This window comes from Abrus precatorius, unplaced genomic scaffold (assembly GCF_003935025.1).
Source record: "Abrus precatorius isolate BTA unplaced genomic scaffold, Abrus_2018 Scaffold2, whole genome shotgun sequence".
NCBI classification, from domain to species: Eukaryota; Viridiplantae; Streptophyta; class Magnoliopsida; order Fabales; family Fabaceae; genus Abrus; species Abrus precatorius.
Genome location: NW_020874362.1, coordinates 4,034,310 through 4,046,548, shown reverse-complemented (window position 1 = coordinate 4,046,548; position 12,239 = coordinate 4,034,310). Strand labels below are relative to the sequence as shown.

The 12,239-nt window shown below is 31.3% G+C and overlaps 1 protein-coding gene across 1 annotated transcript in view; it reads right to left on the bottom strand.

Annotated features, from left to right (window-relative positions):
* Window positions 1-4,768: 4,768 nt before the first annotated feature.
* The window catches only part of LOC113857898, a 41,707-nt gene continuing 34,236 nt past the window's right edge, over window positions 4,769-12,239 (bottom strand). Inside the window, 7 exon segments of the mRNA XM_027490173.1 lie at window positions 4,769-4,941; window positions 4,944-5,139; window positions 5,687-5,830; window positions 6,071-6,154; window positions 6,931-7,053; window positions 7,152-7,247; window positions 7,346-7,428. Of these exon segments, the coding sequence (XP_027345974.1) occupies window positions 4,901-4,941; window positions 4,944-5,139; window positions 5,687-5,830; window positions 6,071-6,154; window positions 6,931-7,053; window positions 7,152-7,247; window positions 7,346-7,428 (767 nt within the window). The 3' untranslated portion in view covers window positions 4,769-4,900.

The window sequence follows — 12,239 nt, the reverse complement described above, 5'->3', positions numbered from 1 at the left end:
AATATTTTTTTTATTTGTTCTTAATAAATAGGGTCAATAAAAACTTAACGTTAAATTACTAACATAAATATTAATAGTTATAAGTTAGGTACATTGCTATTGAATAAGAGTAAAAGTGTCATTATAATAATTTTTAAAAGATTAAAAAGAAAGCAACTTCAACTATTTGTAATAATCTGTGTAAGTTAATTTAAAATGTTTCGTAAAAGAGACTAAAGGGTATTATTAGGCTTCTCATATTTTCTTGTGGTGACGTTTGGATTTAGACCAATTGGATATTCTTCAATGATGTGTGTATTTATTTATACATTTGCCCTCAAAATGGTTTAGCAGAAAATTTTCCAATGGCCATAACGACTTGGAGTCCACCCTTGTGGAAAAGACCAAAGTAGCCTGCAGTAGGCTATGTCTTCCTTTTTTTGCCATACTTTTGAATCTTTTCATATTTAAGGTGTTGATTCTATTATAATTGAATAACAAATGATGATGTCTCCCCTAGTTTTTATGTAAACATGTAGCTATTTGAAATTTTAATTTGTTATCCCATTATAAAATAAGTCAATATTAAACCTTCTCGGACTGATGTTAATATTTGGTGACATCTTTTAACTCTAATTGGTAATAGCTAGTGATGCAGTTTATATTCTATATAAACTAGTTGTTTAAACAATTTTGTTATGCATATTTGATTTTATTTTTTTAATGTAGATTCCGGTTCTGTTACTTGACATAATTTTTAAGTATATTATTAATGCTTATTTTTTTCTCCATTTTTAAATATTTATTAAATTTTATCTCTTTTTTTTATCATATCACTCATTAAATTTATTCTTCTTTTCTCTTTACTTAACTTGTTCTTCTCTCTAAAAAATATATACTTTAAAACATATAAAGCCTATCTTTGTTAAAGTTATTTAGAATTACATTTTGTTTCAAAAATCTGATAATTACATATTGATCGTATAATAATAGCAGTATTAGTAAATTCATTTTTAAATAGTTCAAAAAATAATTTAAGAATTTAATAATATGATTATCTTAAATTAAAATAAATATTGATAACTTAGAAATGTATTATTATTTTTATTATTATATAAATTGAATATATTAGTTTTTTTCTAACTATTATCAAAAATGATTCTAACTTATCCATGAAAAATCATTTAGTAAACTCAGCAGATAAATAGCTGAGTCATAACATGAAAATAATAGTTTATTTTATTGTCGTAACATTTGATTTAACTTGTTTTATTTAATATGCATTCAACACTATTTGTTTTTCAAACAAGTAAATTTTTCACTCAAATTTTCATTGTGAAAGGTTTCAACATTATGCTTTATGTATTTATAAAACATATCTATGACGATAGTTCATTGGGTTCCCTTTTGTCAATGACAGCTGTCAAACTGAACTAAACACACTTATTTTGCTGTCATTTTATTTATTTATTTTTTTGGTCTGAACATTTTTTTTATCAAACTCTTTTTGCTCTTTAAATGATTCTTTTTTAATGGGCAACTGTGCTTTTTCAATAGCCCAATAATGTCATCTAGGCTTAAACAAGTAACGCAATCTTTATTTTTCACATATTTAATTTGTTGTGGGCCGTGAAAGAAAAATATATTTTTTCCCATTCAGCTGTCTATGGTTGACAAGAAAACATAAAACTCTGTATAAAATAATTAAGTCCACACTTAAATTAATTCTCATGCTTAAAAATTTACATTTGAGTTTATATGCAAGTGTGTTACAAAGAAAAAGAAAAATATTTATATAAGCATTTTAATTTTTATAATTATAACACCTTTAGAAAAACTAAAATATAATTTTTATAAAATACAAAACTAATTTATAAATAATTTTTATTATAAAAATAAATATATATTTAAATTAATTGTATTTTTTAAACATAAAGCATTAATTAAAAAAACCTCAATTTTATTTTTAAAACACATTTTACTTTTTAAATTATAAAAAATTATTTTATTTTATATTTTTGCTTTTTATTCTACTCACAAAAGAATAAATGAAGTATTAAATTTTATATAAAATATTTGGTGATGTATGAACTTTTATATAATCTTTAAAAAAACTAAAAAAAATTATTATCTTTAAAATACAAACCTTTATTGTTACTCAAAATTTAGTATCAATCAAAACATCATTAATTACTATATTTTCTCTAATGATAAAAATTCATTGTTATATGTAATGCTTTTAATATTTTATTTATTATAACATAAAATTTTACTATTAATCTTCATATTCATGAAATCAATAAAATTTTTATAATATTTAACTTAAATCTAAAAAAATTTTAAGTCCTACAAATTCATCATTTTTTTAACACTTCATTTTAAATTTTTTTAAACTAAGTCCACCAATTTTCTTAATTTTTTATTAAAATAGATAGTTAATATTTATTATTAATACTTCATAAATTAATTTCTATACTTAAAACTTATATATTTTTTTTAAAAATTATATGTATGATAACATACTCAGAAATTTTTTGTCATATACCGATTATTAAACATTGTAATATGTGTTGTATTTATTATTTTGAATATGATTATGTTATTAGGTATAAGGTTACCATGGATTTAAGTCTATCTAGTTTGGCTAGGACTGGAAGAGAAAAATAACCTGACACATTTTCGTAGTTACTTTAGAAGTAACAACTAATATATTTATTTATTGTGCACAAATTTGCACAATTAAGCCTTATTAATTATACACTTAATTATTAATTAAAAATAGATTACATACTTCTATCTATCTTATTATTTTCATATTATAATTAATGAAGCTTGCACAGGATAAATAAACAGATAAATAATAAATAACAACAATCAAACATGTTTACACCCTATTGAAACTTATCTGCAGTTTTCGGCGAATTAAAAGACACACAACTAAAACTACATACAACATGCAGAATTCATTGCAAGAGAAGCAGATGCTGCTTAAGATTTGAGGCAATTATTTTAGTGACAAAACATAAAAACTAATTCTCCGAATCAAAGGAGTACAGCAGGTGTCCAAGGACTGCCAATGATAGATGATGATACAGTTGCTAAGTTTAGTACCTTCCATTATATTCACAAAAGCACAGCTAAAATAGCATGATAGTAATCTGGGGTCATACTTATAGGTGGGTGGATGGATGGAGGTGATTGTAATTACAATTAAGGAGACGAGAAAGCGTCACCGAGTTGTAACCACTTGGGTTCTTGGGTAGTGGCTGTGTTGGTTTCTGAACTGCCCATGAAAGCTTCAAAAGCGCTTTTAGCTTTGTTATAGGACTTGCGTTGCCGGATGCGTCGGAGGACTGCATGTTTGTCCAAGGTTTGAGAGGAAGCTTTGGACGACAGTGAAGACTTCTTCAAGTAAAGTTGGCTGGATATGGTACCTTCTGTTGCACACTCCTTGTCCCCTAGGCGATCACGAGTCTCCTTCTCGCTCTCTGTCAGAGCTGATTGAGATCTAGAAATTGTGAAAGCCATTGCTCTCGCTCTCTATGTTGAGAATCAGAAAGTTGGTATAGGAAAGGATTCATGACAAATGAAGTTCACATTTATAATGACACATACAAAGATGGTTTAATATCTTTTCTGTGTGTGAAATTTTTTGTTGTGTTTCAATTGGAAATGGTTTTACTTTCTTTCAGCCTGCTGTTTTACTAAAAAAAAGGTTACAGCCGAAAAAATGGCGGAAGAGACAAAGAGCGCGTGGCATAAGGATTGAGACCGTCAAGATTCAGTTGGCTCTCTTAAGCAGCATGGTGTCATACGTTCTTGATGCCACATTTTTACTTTTCCTACGTGGCTAGTTATGGTGAAGAGATATTTCATTTCATCACTTGATGCAAAACTGATACATCTGCATTGGGTTTGGAGCGATTCTAAAATATTATATGCTATAATCAATTATTAAAAGAAGAGGCGGTGAGTAATGAATCAATTTTCATATAGCGTAGGAAAGGGCGCAAGTAACTTTTTATAATCTGTAACATGTATAAGAAACATATGATAAGTGGCAGAGAAAAGAGCATATGCATAAAACTACCCCTAATTGAGCTCATATCCTAAAATACAAACGAAAACAATAGAGGATTAGCACCCTAATTACTGCAACTGTCAAGAAAAAAAAAAGCCATTCGATATCAAACAGTAATAGAAGTGTCAGTAAATACTCGAGCTAAAATTGGTTACTTGAATGGATGGTTCAGATCTCTTTATGAGAAAAACCACGGGCAGGCAAGCTGTTTTCGAGTAAACCAAGCGCTGCGCCCGGCTTTTTATGCTTTTCTCATCCGTCTTTTTATGCTTTTCTCACTTTACGCTTGAACATCAGCACAAGCAATTAGTTATACTAACTACACCTTATGATTAACTTAATATTAGATTTCAAATTCTACTGTCATTTAAGAAATTAAAATTTTGAAATGTTTTCTATCCGTGACAAATGCAAACATCGACTGGCAAAATATATAATTAGAAGTTATACTATTTTAATGAGGCTATCGGGTCATAACCAGAACTCAAAATCAAGATGCTCCTGTGCGGCAACTCCCAATAACCCAATTGTGATACTACTCGTACTGATGGTGTTAGAGTGACCATATTTGGGAACAGTTTCAATTGCGTAATAGGGACAAGCAAGATATCCGGTTGATCAGATGTAGATCCCTTGTACTAGACAAATAAGGTATTGAAAACGGGCATTTTGCATATTCACATGCCCATGATGGGACTTCATCCACACATCCTACTTTTGAACATGAATAATGACAATCGTATAATTTATTCATCATCATTTTGGTCAATATAACTCAATAAAAAGCCACTAACTACTCTCCGTGCTACAGGATTGGGAATCCCACGGCATAGACGTCCATCAATATATGCCAACAAGCCAGACAACACAAATTTTCCAATGCCCCATTTTCGAATGAAACTCACCTTCTGCACTTTTTGACTAGAGTTAGCTGGCACATCTTCACTGCCAACCTCTGACTTCTTTTCCCATTTTATGCTGAATATAAATTTGTTAGCCTGCCTTCGCAGTATGCGTATTGCAAAGCTGACAAAAAGATGCTCGCACAATGTCAAGACTGTTGGTCCTATTCTCCATTCCTGACAAATGTATGTCCCAGAATTAGTATCTTCATATATATTCAGGGAAAACTAACTATGCTTTTAGTTATTATATATGTTGAAGTATACATATTTCCGTTTGAGAAACGAGTCAACCATTGGATATGAATTAAACTTGATATTTGCTATAACCTCCTACTTATACTCCTGATAATCTTCCTATTTGTAAAATAAGTATTACATGAAAAAATTTATGCATTTATTATTTTCAGAAAATAAAATGTATAAAACATTTTCTTCATTTGGTAATTAGGATGATTTGTATGAATAAAGAGTAGGAGAATTTAGAATTATTCATTAAACCTACAATGTTAACATCATATGTGACATTGGAGGAGCCTCTAAACTAAACTAATGCATTCCAGGCATGCAGAGAAGTATTAGTTTAGGAGAGAACATAGGTGAGCCATCATCATAATCATGGAAAATCATTGCAGTGAAAAAATATAATAAGAAGATTGAAATATCAAATAGAGGAAAAAGATGAAATGGATAAATGAAATACGCTCTCCAGAATAGAACATACACTTTCTCCACGAAGACGGCTTAAAGGGCGCGACATAGTTGAGGGATCTCCTTTTAGCAAGGCCTTGCTCACAAGGAACTCCTTAACACGATCCATGATCTCATTGATAAGAGAATGATTTGGAGGTAGGTTTTTCAAGATAACCTAAACATGTATAAGACTCCATCATAACCATACAGTAAAGGGCAAAATTTAATATTTTTTCTACACAGTAAAAAACTCAAGAAAGCAAATGATTATAACAATGGGAGGATAAGAGGAGGTCCACCAGAAAACTAAAAAAGAAAATTACAAAGAAGCAAAATAAAATTCAAGAGTAATGATGCACAATGGCAGCCCAATCACTGCACATAACTCGCCAAGTACACACAACTGAACTATTACCTGATTGTCAATAACTCTAACTCTAAGGTATTCTTGTCTATAAACTGTATCCAGCATGGCTTGGATATATCCTTCAATGTATAACTGCACCAGGCCACATACCTAATTAGTAACTGACAATCAAGTCAAGATTTTCCAAAATCAAGATGGAAGAACTGAAAAGATAAATATTTCTTATCTTAAGCATAAATGCATTATAGATGCCTCTTCACAGATTTTTTAGAATACCTAAAATATATCTCATATCTTTATTATATCTTAAAGGATATCCAAGAAGTGGTTTCCATATTTCATTATATTTTTGTTAGGTAAGCCCTGAATGGGTTTGTATCTGTTAGTTGAGAACTTATAGTTAGTGATTGTCAGTCATTATTTTCTAACAGAATTGATAGATTTATGCCAATAAAGAACACGCCTGGGATTGAGATCAGGGCCAGACTGCCTCTGAAACAAAAACCAATGCCAGATCACTTGATATGATGTGATGCATTACAATAAAATGCAAAATATGAAGCATTAGCCCTAATTTATACTAATTATAGACTCTTAATCCTAAAGAACAAATAACTTCTTACAGATAAGATCCCAAAGATTAATATAAAGATCCTAAAAGGATAAGATATTCTAAGATATATTCAAGATATATTCAATATTTTTCATATATCATAATAAGACTTTATCCTCCATAACTAATTTCTTCAATAAATTTGTTATTAATATTCTAAAGGTCAGTTATATATTGTGTGGTAACAGTCCCACATTGATTGCATGTGTAATTATTGTAGTAATTACTTTTCCTTTTAGGACAAAACATTAGTAACCGTAGATACTATGGATGCAACAAAGATATTATTTAATACCTCATCAACTCCTGGACTTCGATCAAGCAATATCTTTCTGTCGGGGCCACCTTCCATCAATGCAGTTCCAAGAACTGATGGCTCCATAGCCAATTTTAGAATTCCTTGGTGAAAGCCACTCATCTTGAAAATTAAATTTGCCAAAAAATGCAAATGTCAGACACATAATAATACAATAGAGGATAAGTCCATACTATAAACGATAGTAACCAAATTTATACCAATCCATTAAAGCCATTTGCCTCTGCACCTTTCAGAACAGAGTCTGATATTTCAGCTACAGCTGCAAAAGCTATATTGGAACCTGCTGACCTCAACTGCTGAGCAGTCACAAATTGATTAATATGCTGATAGTCCATAATCACATTTGGAATTCAATAAAAAATTAATAGACAACAAAGAGCTAAGAACTTACAGTTTTCCCTAAATCACCAAAGTAGCGTTTTGTCCCTGAAAAACCTTTACCTTTGATATATTTACTTATTAATTTGAAAGTACCTGATCAAGCATGGCAGAATAAAAGAGTAATACAAATAGTTAGCAGAAATAACATAGAAATGCTTGTCCTAATGTAATAATTTGAAACAGTAGACAGACTAGTTGTTGGCACTTTTATTCTAATGAGAAATGAGCGGGCCTTCCTTCCTACTTATCTATCTGTTTATCCAAATATACAAGAACTTTGTTCAAGGAATATCATTGAGAAGAACACAACTCTTTGTTCAAAGTTCATACTGAATCTTCTAAAGATGGGGAATGGCCAAAAGGTAGTGCATAATTCGCATGCCATCATCATTGCCACCTTATCCATGAATTCAACTCTACTGTAAATAACCTGCTATTGCTGGGTAAAACTATTTACTGCAAAGCCACTACTCACTAAATCTCTTACGCCTATTGAAGTGCAAAGAAGATTATATCTTTGGTCCTGAAGTTCTCAGTCAAAAATCAAACTGGAAGGAAGATAAGATATGATAACACCATTATACTGCCATGTGAAGCTCTTATAAACATTGAATCTGTAAGTGACCAAATGGGTAAATTTTAGCCAAAGAACCACACTATTTGAAAAACCTATGAAACCAGTATAAATAAGACGTGCCATTTGGTTTCAGACTTTGACTTTTAACTAGTATAGGAGCCTATGCAATGCACAGGTATTTTGTTTTAAAATAAATTTACATATAATTTAATAGTTAAAGAACAAAATTTTGTAAACATGAAACATTAGAATATATTATAAAGATCAAAAGACATTCAAAATTGATAATTTTATATCATTATAAAATCAATAAAATATAATACACTAATAAAGATTAGATCAATAATGAAGTATATCTCAACATAAGAGTAATTTACATATATATTGTGATAAAAAAATGTAAATGTTAAAATGTACACACATTTTATATTTGTGATACTGTGGTAACTAGAGATGAGTAAAAGATACTTTAATGTTAAAAACAAATTTGTTAGAATTAACTAAAGAAAGGATTGTGAGATATAGCATTTGAGAACAATACAAATTTTGAGAAAAAAATAAATGAAAGTGATGAACTCTACAATTTCTAACAAAGAAAACATGTTTTCTGCACAAAACTAAAAATATATAATTACTAAGAATTTTGACTAACAGTACTACAAATAATAGATTAAGTATTATGAATTTTATAAACGTAAACACAAATATTTATGAGAAATTTGAAGTTTATTTAAAGGTAATAAGAAAACTTTTATAAATGTAAAAATAGATATTTTCAGAAAATCTAAAATTTTATATAAGATAATAAAGAAAAGTTAAGAAACAACTTTGATTTTCAAAATTTAAAGCTTAATTAACAAAGAGGTGGATAAAAAATAAATCATTGCAGTCAATTTTAATACTAAAATACACGTGACAAATTGTGAAAGAGAATAGCTCTACTAAATGTTTCACTCCCAACCAGTAAACCCTTATTTATAATATAGAGATTGATTATAAAACTGTCACCATACTTTTATTTTGATTTCTGTTTTTAAAGTGTTGAATTTGGGCTTTAAGCCTAAATCAACCCCAAAAGTTAGTTCCCAAGGTAAAGATTGTTTTAGCCTTTATAAGCTCTTATTTAGCTATATCCATAGTCGATGTGAAACCTTAACACACTTCCTCATGCATAAGATTGAATAGTGTGGAAATTGTAGGAATTTTTTTTTTTTAATGCAACACTAGATAAGCCACGAGACTAGGAAAACCACGAGACCAAATAAGTTGCACTGGAAAATCCATGGGACAAGGTTGATTACATAGGGAGGCCAAATTTTACTCTTTTTTTTTTTCAATCAAGGGTGGCCCAATATAAAAGATATCATGTTGAATTTGGACTTTAAGTCTAACTCAACTCCAAAAGCTAGCTTATAAAATGAGAATTGTTTCAACTTTTATAAGTTCTTATTTAATCATATCTGTTAAAAAATTTGGGTTTAACTTACTCCCAAAAGTTAGCTTATAAGAGGAAGACTATCCTATCCCTTATAAAGAGTATTTTGGTTCTACTCCTAACAAATATAAAACATCTTAATACACCCCCTCACGCCCAGGACTGGACATATGGTATATGAAATTTGCAGGATTGAATATTTGCACGGGTGGACCCAATAGGACTGGACATTTATGGGCAACCCAACATTTAAACTAAAACAAGAAATATAGGATGAATTCGTGTGTTTTGACTACACACCGAAACATATATTTATAATAAGAACTGTCAATAAAAAATAAGAAGTTACTACAATTACAAAGATACTAATTTTCTATTTATAATATTATTATAATTACATTATTTCAATACTTTCCCTCAAGTAGGAGCATATAAATCATATGCACCAAACTTGTTGTATATATAACTAATTCAAGGACTTCTTAAAAACTTAGTATAGACATCTGTCAGTTGATCACGAGAATTTATAAAACTAATAATGATGTCTCCAGATAAAATCTTCTATCTAATGAAGTTATAGTCTATCTCAATGTGTTTAGTCCTCTCATAGAAAACTGAATTTGGCACAATATGTAAAGTTCTCTAATTATCACAAATAAGTGTCATCTCTCTAACTTATCCAAATCTTGAGTAGTTGTTTAAGCTATATAAGTTCACAAGTAGCTAAAGTCATAGTTTGATGCTTTGCTTTTGTCCTAGACTTTGCAACTACACTTTACCTCTTGCTTTTTTAGGAAACTAGATTTTCACCAATAAGGATACAATAGCCAGATGTAGACCTCCTATCACTAGGTGATCCTCCCCAATTTGCATTTGAATACCCTACAACCTGAGTATGTTCTTTGTCTTCATATAAGAGACCTTTTCCTTGAGCTCCTTTAATATATTTCAAAATGCAGATTACTGCATCTCATTGTCTATCACAAGGATAGTTAAGGAACTAACTACACTGACTGCGAAAGAGATACCTAGGCAAGTAACTGTTAGATAATTTAATTTTTCAACAAGTCTCCTATATCTTTCTGGATCTGAAAATGACTTCCCTTGACTTGGCAAAAGTTTGGTATTAGGATTCATAGGAGTATCAACAAGTTTGGCCCCCGTCAATCCTGTTTTCTCTAGAAAATCCATTGCATACTTCCTTTGAGAAATCACAACACCATTCTGGGGTTGTGTCACCTCAATCCCTACAAAGTATCGAAGGTGTTGCTTTATTTATTCAATGTCATGATGATCACTTCCTATAATGATAATGTCATCTACATACACAATTAAGTAAATACAACTTGAGGTTGAATGACGATAAAAAATGGAGTGATCTGTTTCACTTTGAGTCCTGCCAAATTGTTGAACTACCATGCTAAATTTGCCAAACCATGCCCTTCGAGATTGTTTAAAACCATAAAGAGATTTTCGGAGACGACAAACAAATCCTAAAGACTTCCCCCTAAGTAACAAATTTAGGAGATTGCTCCATATAGACTTCTTCTTCAAGATCACCATGAAGGAAAACATTTTTTATATCAAGCTGAAAAAGTGGCTAGTGACAAGTAGCAGCCATAGATATTAGTAACTAGACAGATGTCACTTTGGCTATTGGGGAGAAAGTGTCACTGTAGTCTAGACCAAATATTTGCGTATAACCTTTGGCCACCAAACCGGCCTTAAGGCGATCAATCTTACCATCAAGATCAACCTTGACCATATATATCCACCTGTAACCAACAAGAGACTTCCTAGGAGGAAGAGGAACAAGGTCCTAAATACCACTATTCTAAAGAGCACACATTTTAGCAATCATTGCTTGTTTTCAATTGGGATGTGAAAGAGCAGTACCTGTGGATTGAGCAATAGAAATAGAGGACAAGTAAGACAAACAATTATAATGGGAAGAGGACAACCGATGATAACTTAGAAACATAATGAAAAGAGAGATTACAAGTAGAATATATACCTTTACAAAGAGTATTGGAAAGTTTAGTCTTAGGAGGTAAGCCCAGAGGAGAGATGGTGAGTGGCACCAGAAGCGAGTCAGAAGTCAGATCATCAGACATTGGCAGTATAGAGAGGGGCCGGCAATGGTGATATACCTGTAAAGAGCATGAAGGAGGTGGTGCAGCAAAAGCATGAGATGGTTCTGATGGAACATAATAGAAAGTCACAAAAGCTAGAGGAGGGGAAGGAGATTTAGGGTGAGATATAGATCTGCATCAAATTTCCTCAAAAACAGATTGATTTCCGACAATATCTAGTTAGAATGAAAGGAGTATCCTGTCTGGCCTGGCCGGTGTTTTTTTCCTCGAGCATCTCCGAACCTGACTCTGCTTATTATCTAGGCGTGAGCAAACTATTTAGGTCTTGTCGATCCGATCCATGCTGTCTTTCAAATCCCTATTCCTTCATCCGACCGTACTAGATAAGACGCGTTGCCCCTATGTCAGCAAAGAATGATGAATTTGTTTGTACAATACGTTTCAACCTTCGCTTCGAGACCCTCTGTATACCTTACTGCTGATGTTGATTCAGCTTATGATTCTGCTGATGATTGTGTGCCATTAACTCAGAGGGGAAATCAAACGAGACCCCACCCTGTTAGTTATAGTTAGTAGCGCCGAGCGAGAAACGTCTGTTGACCTGAGGCTAGCAAGGTTTAGGTCGGAGAATCTTCTGCTTTGGTAGCTGATTCTACAGCTTTGGGGATTCCGCTGATGAAGGATTTGGCCCGAACTGAACAGAAAGGCCTTATACGCGCTATTTCTTAAATTCATTTTTGGCTTTCGCGCCGAAGGCGCAGTAGTTCATAGAATCTGATCTGTGCTTAGTTCCATCGGT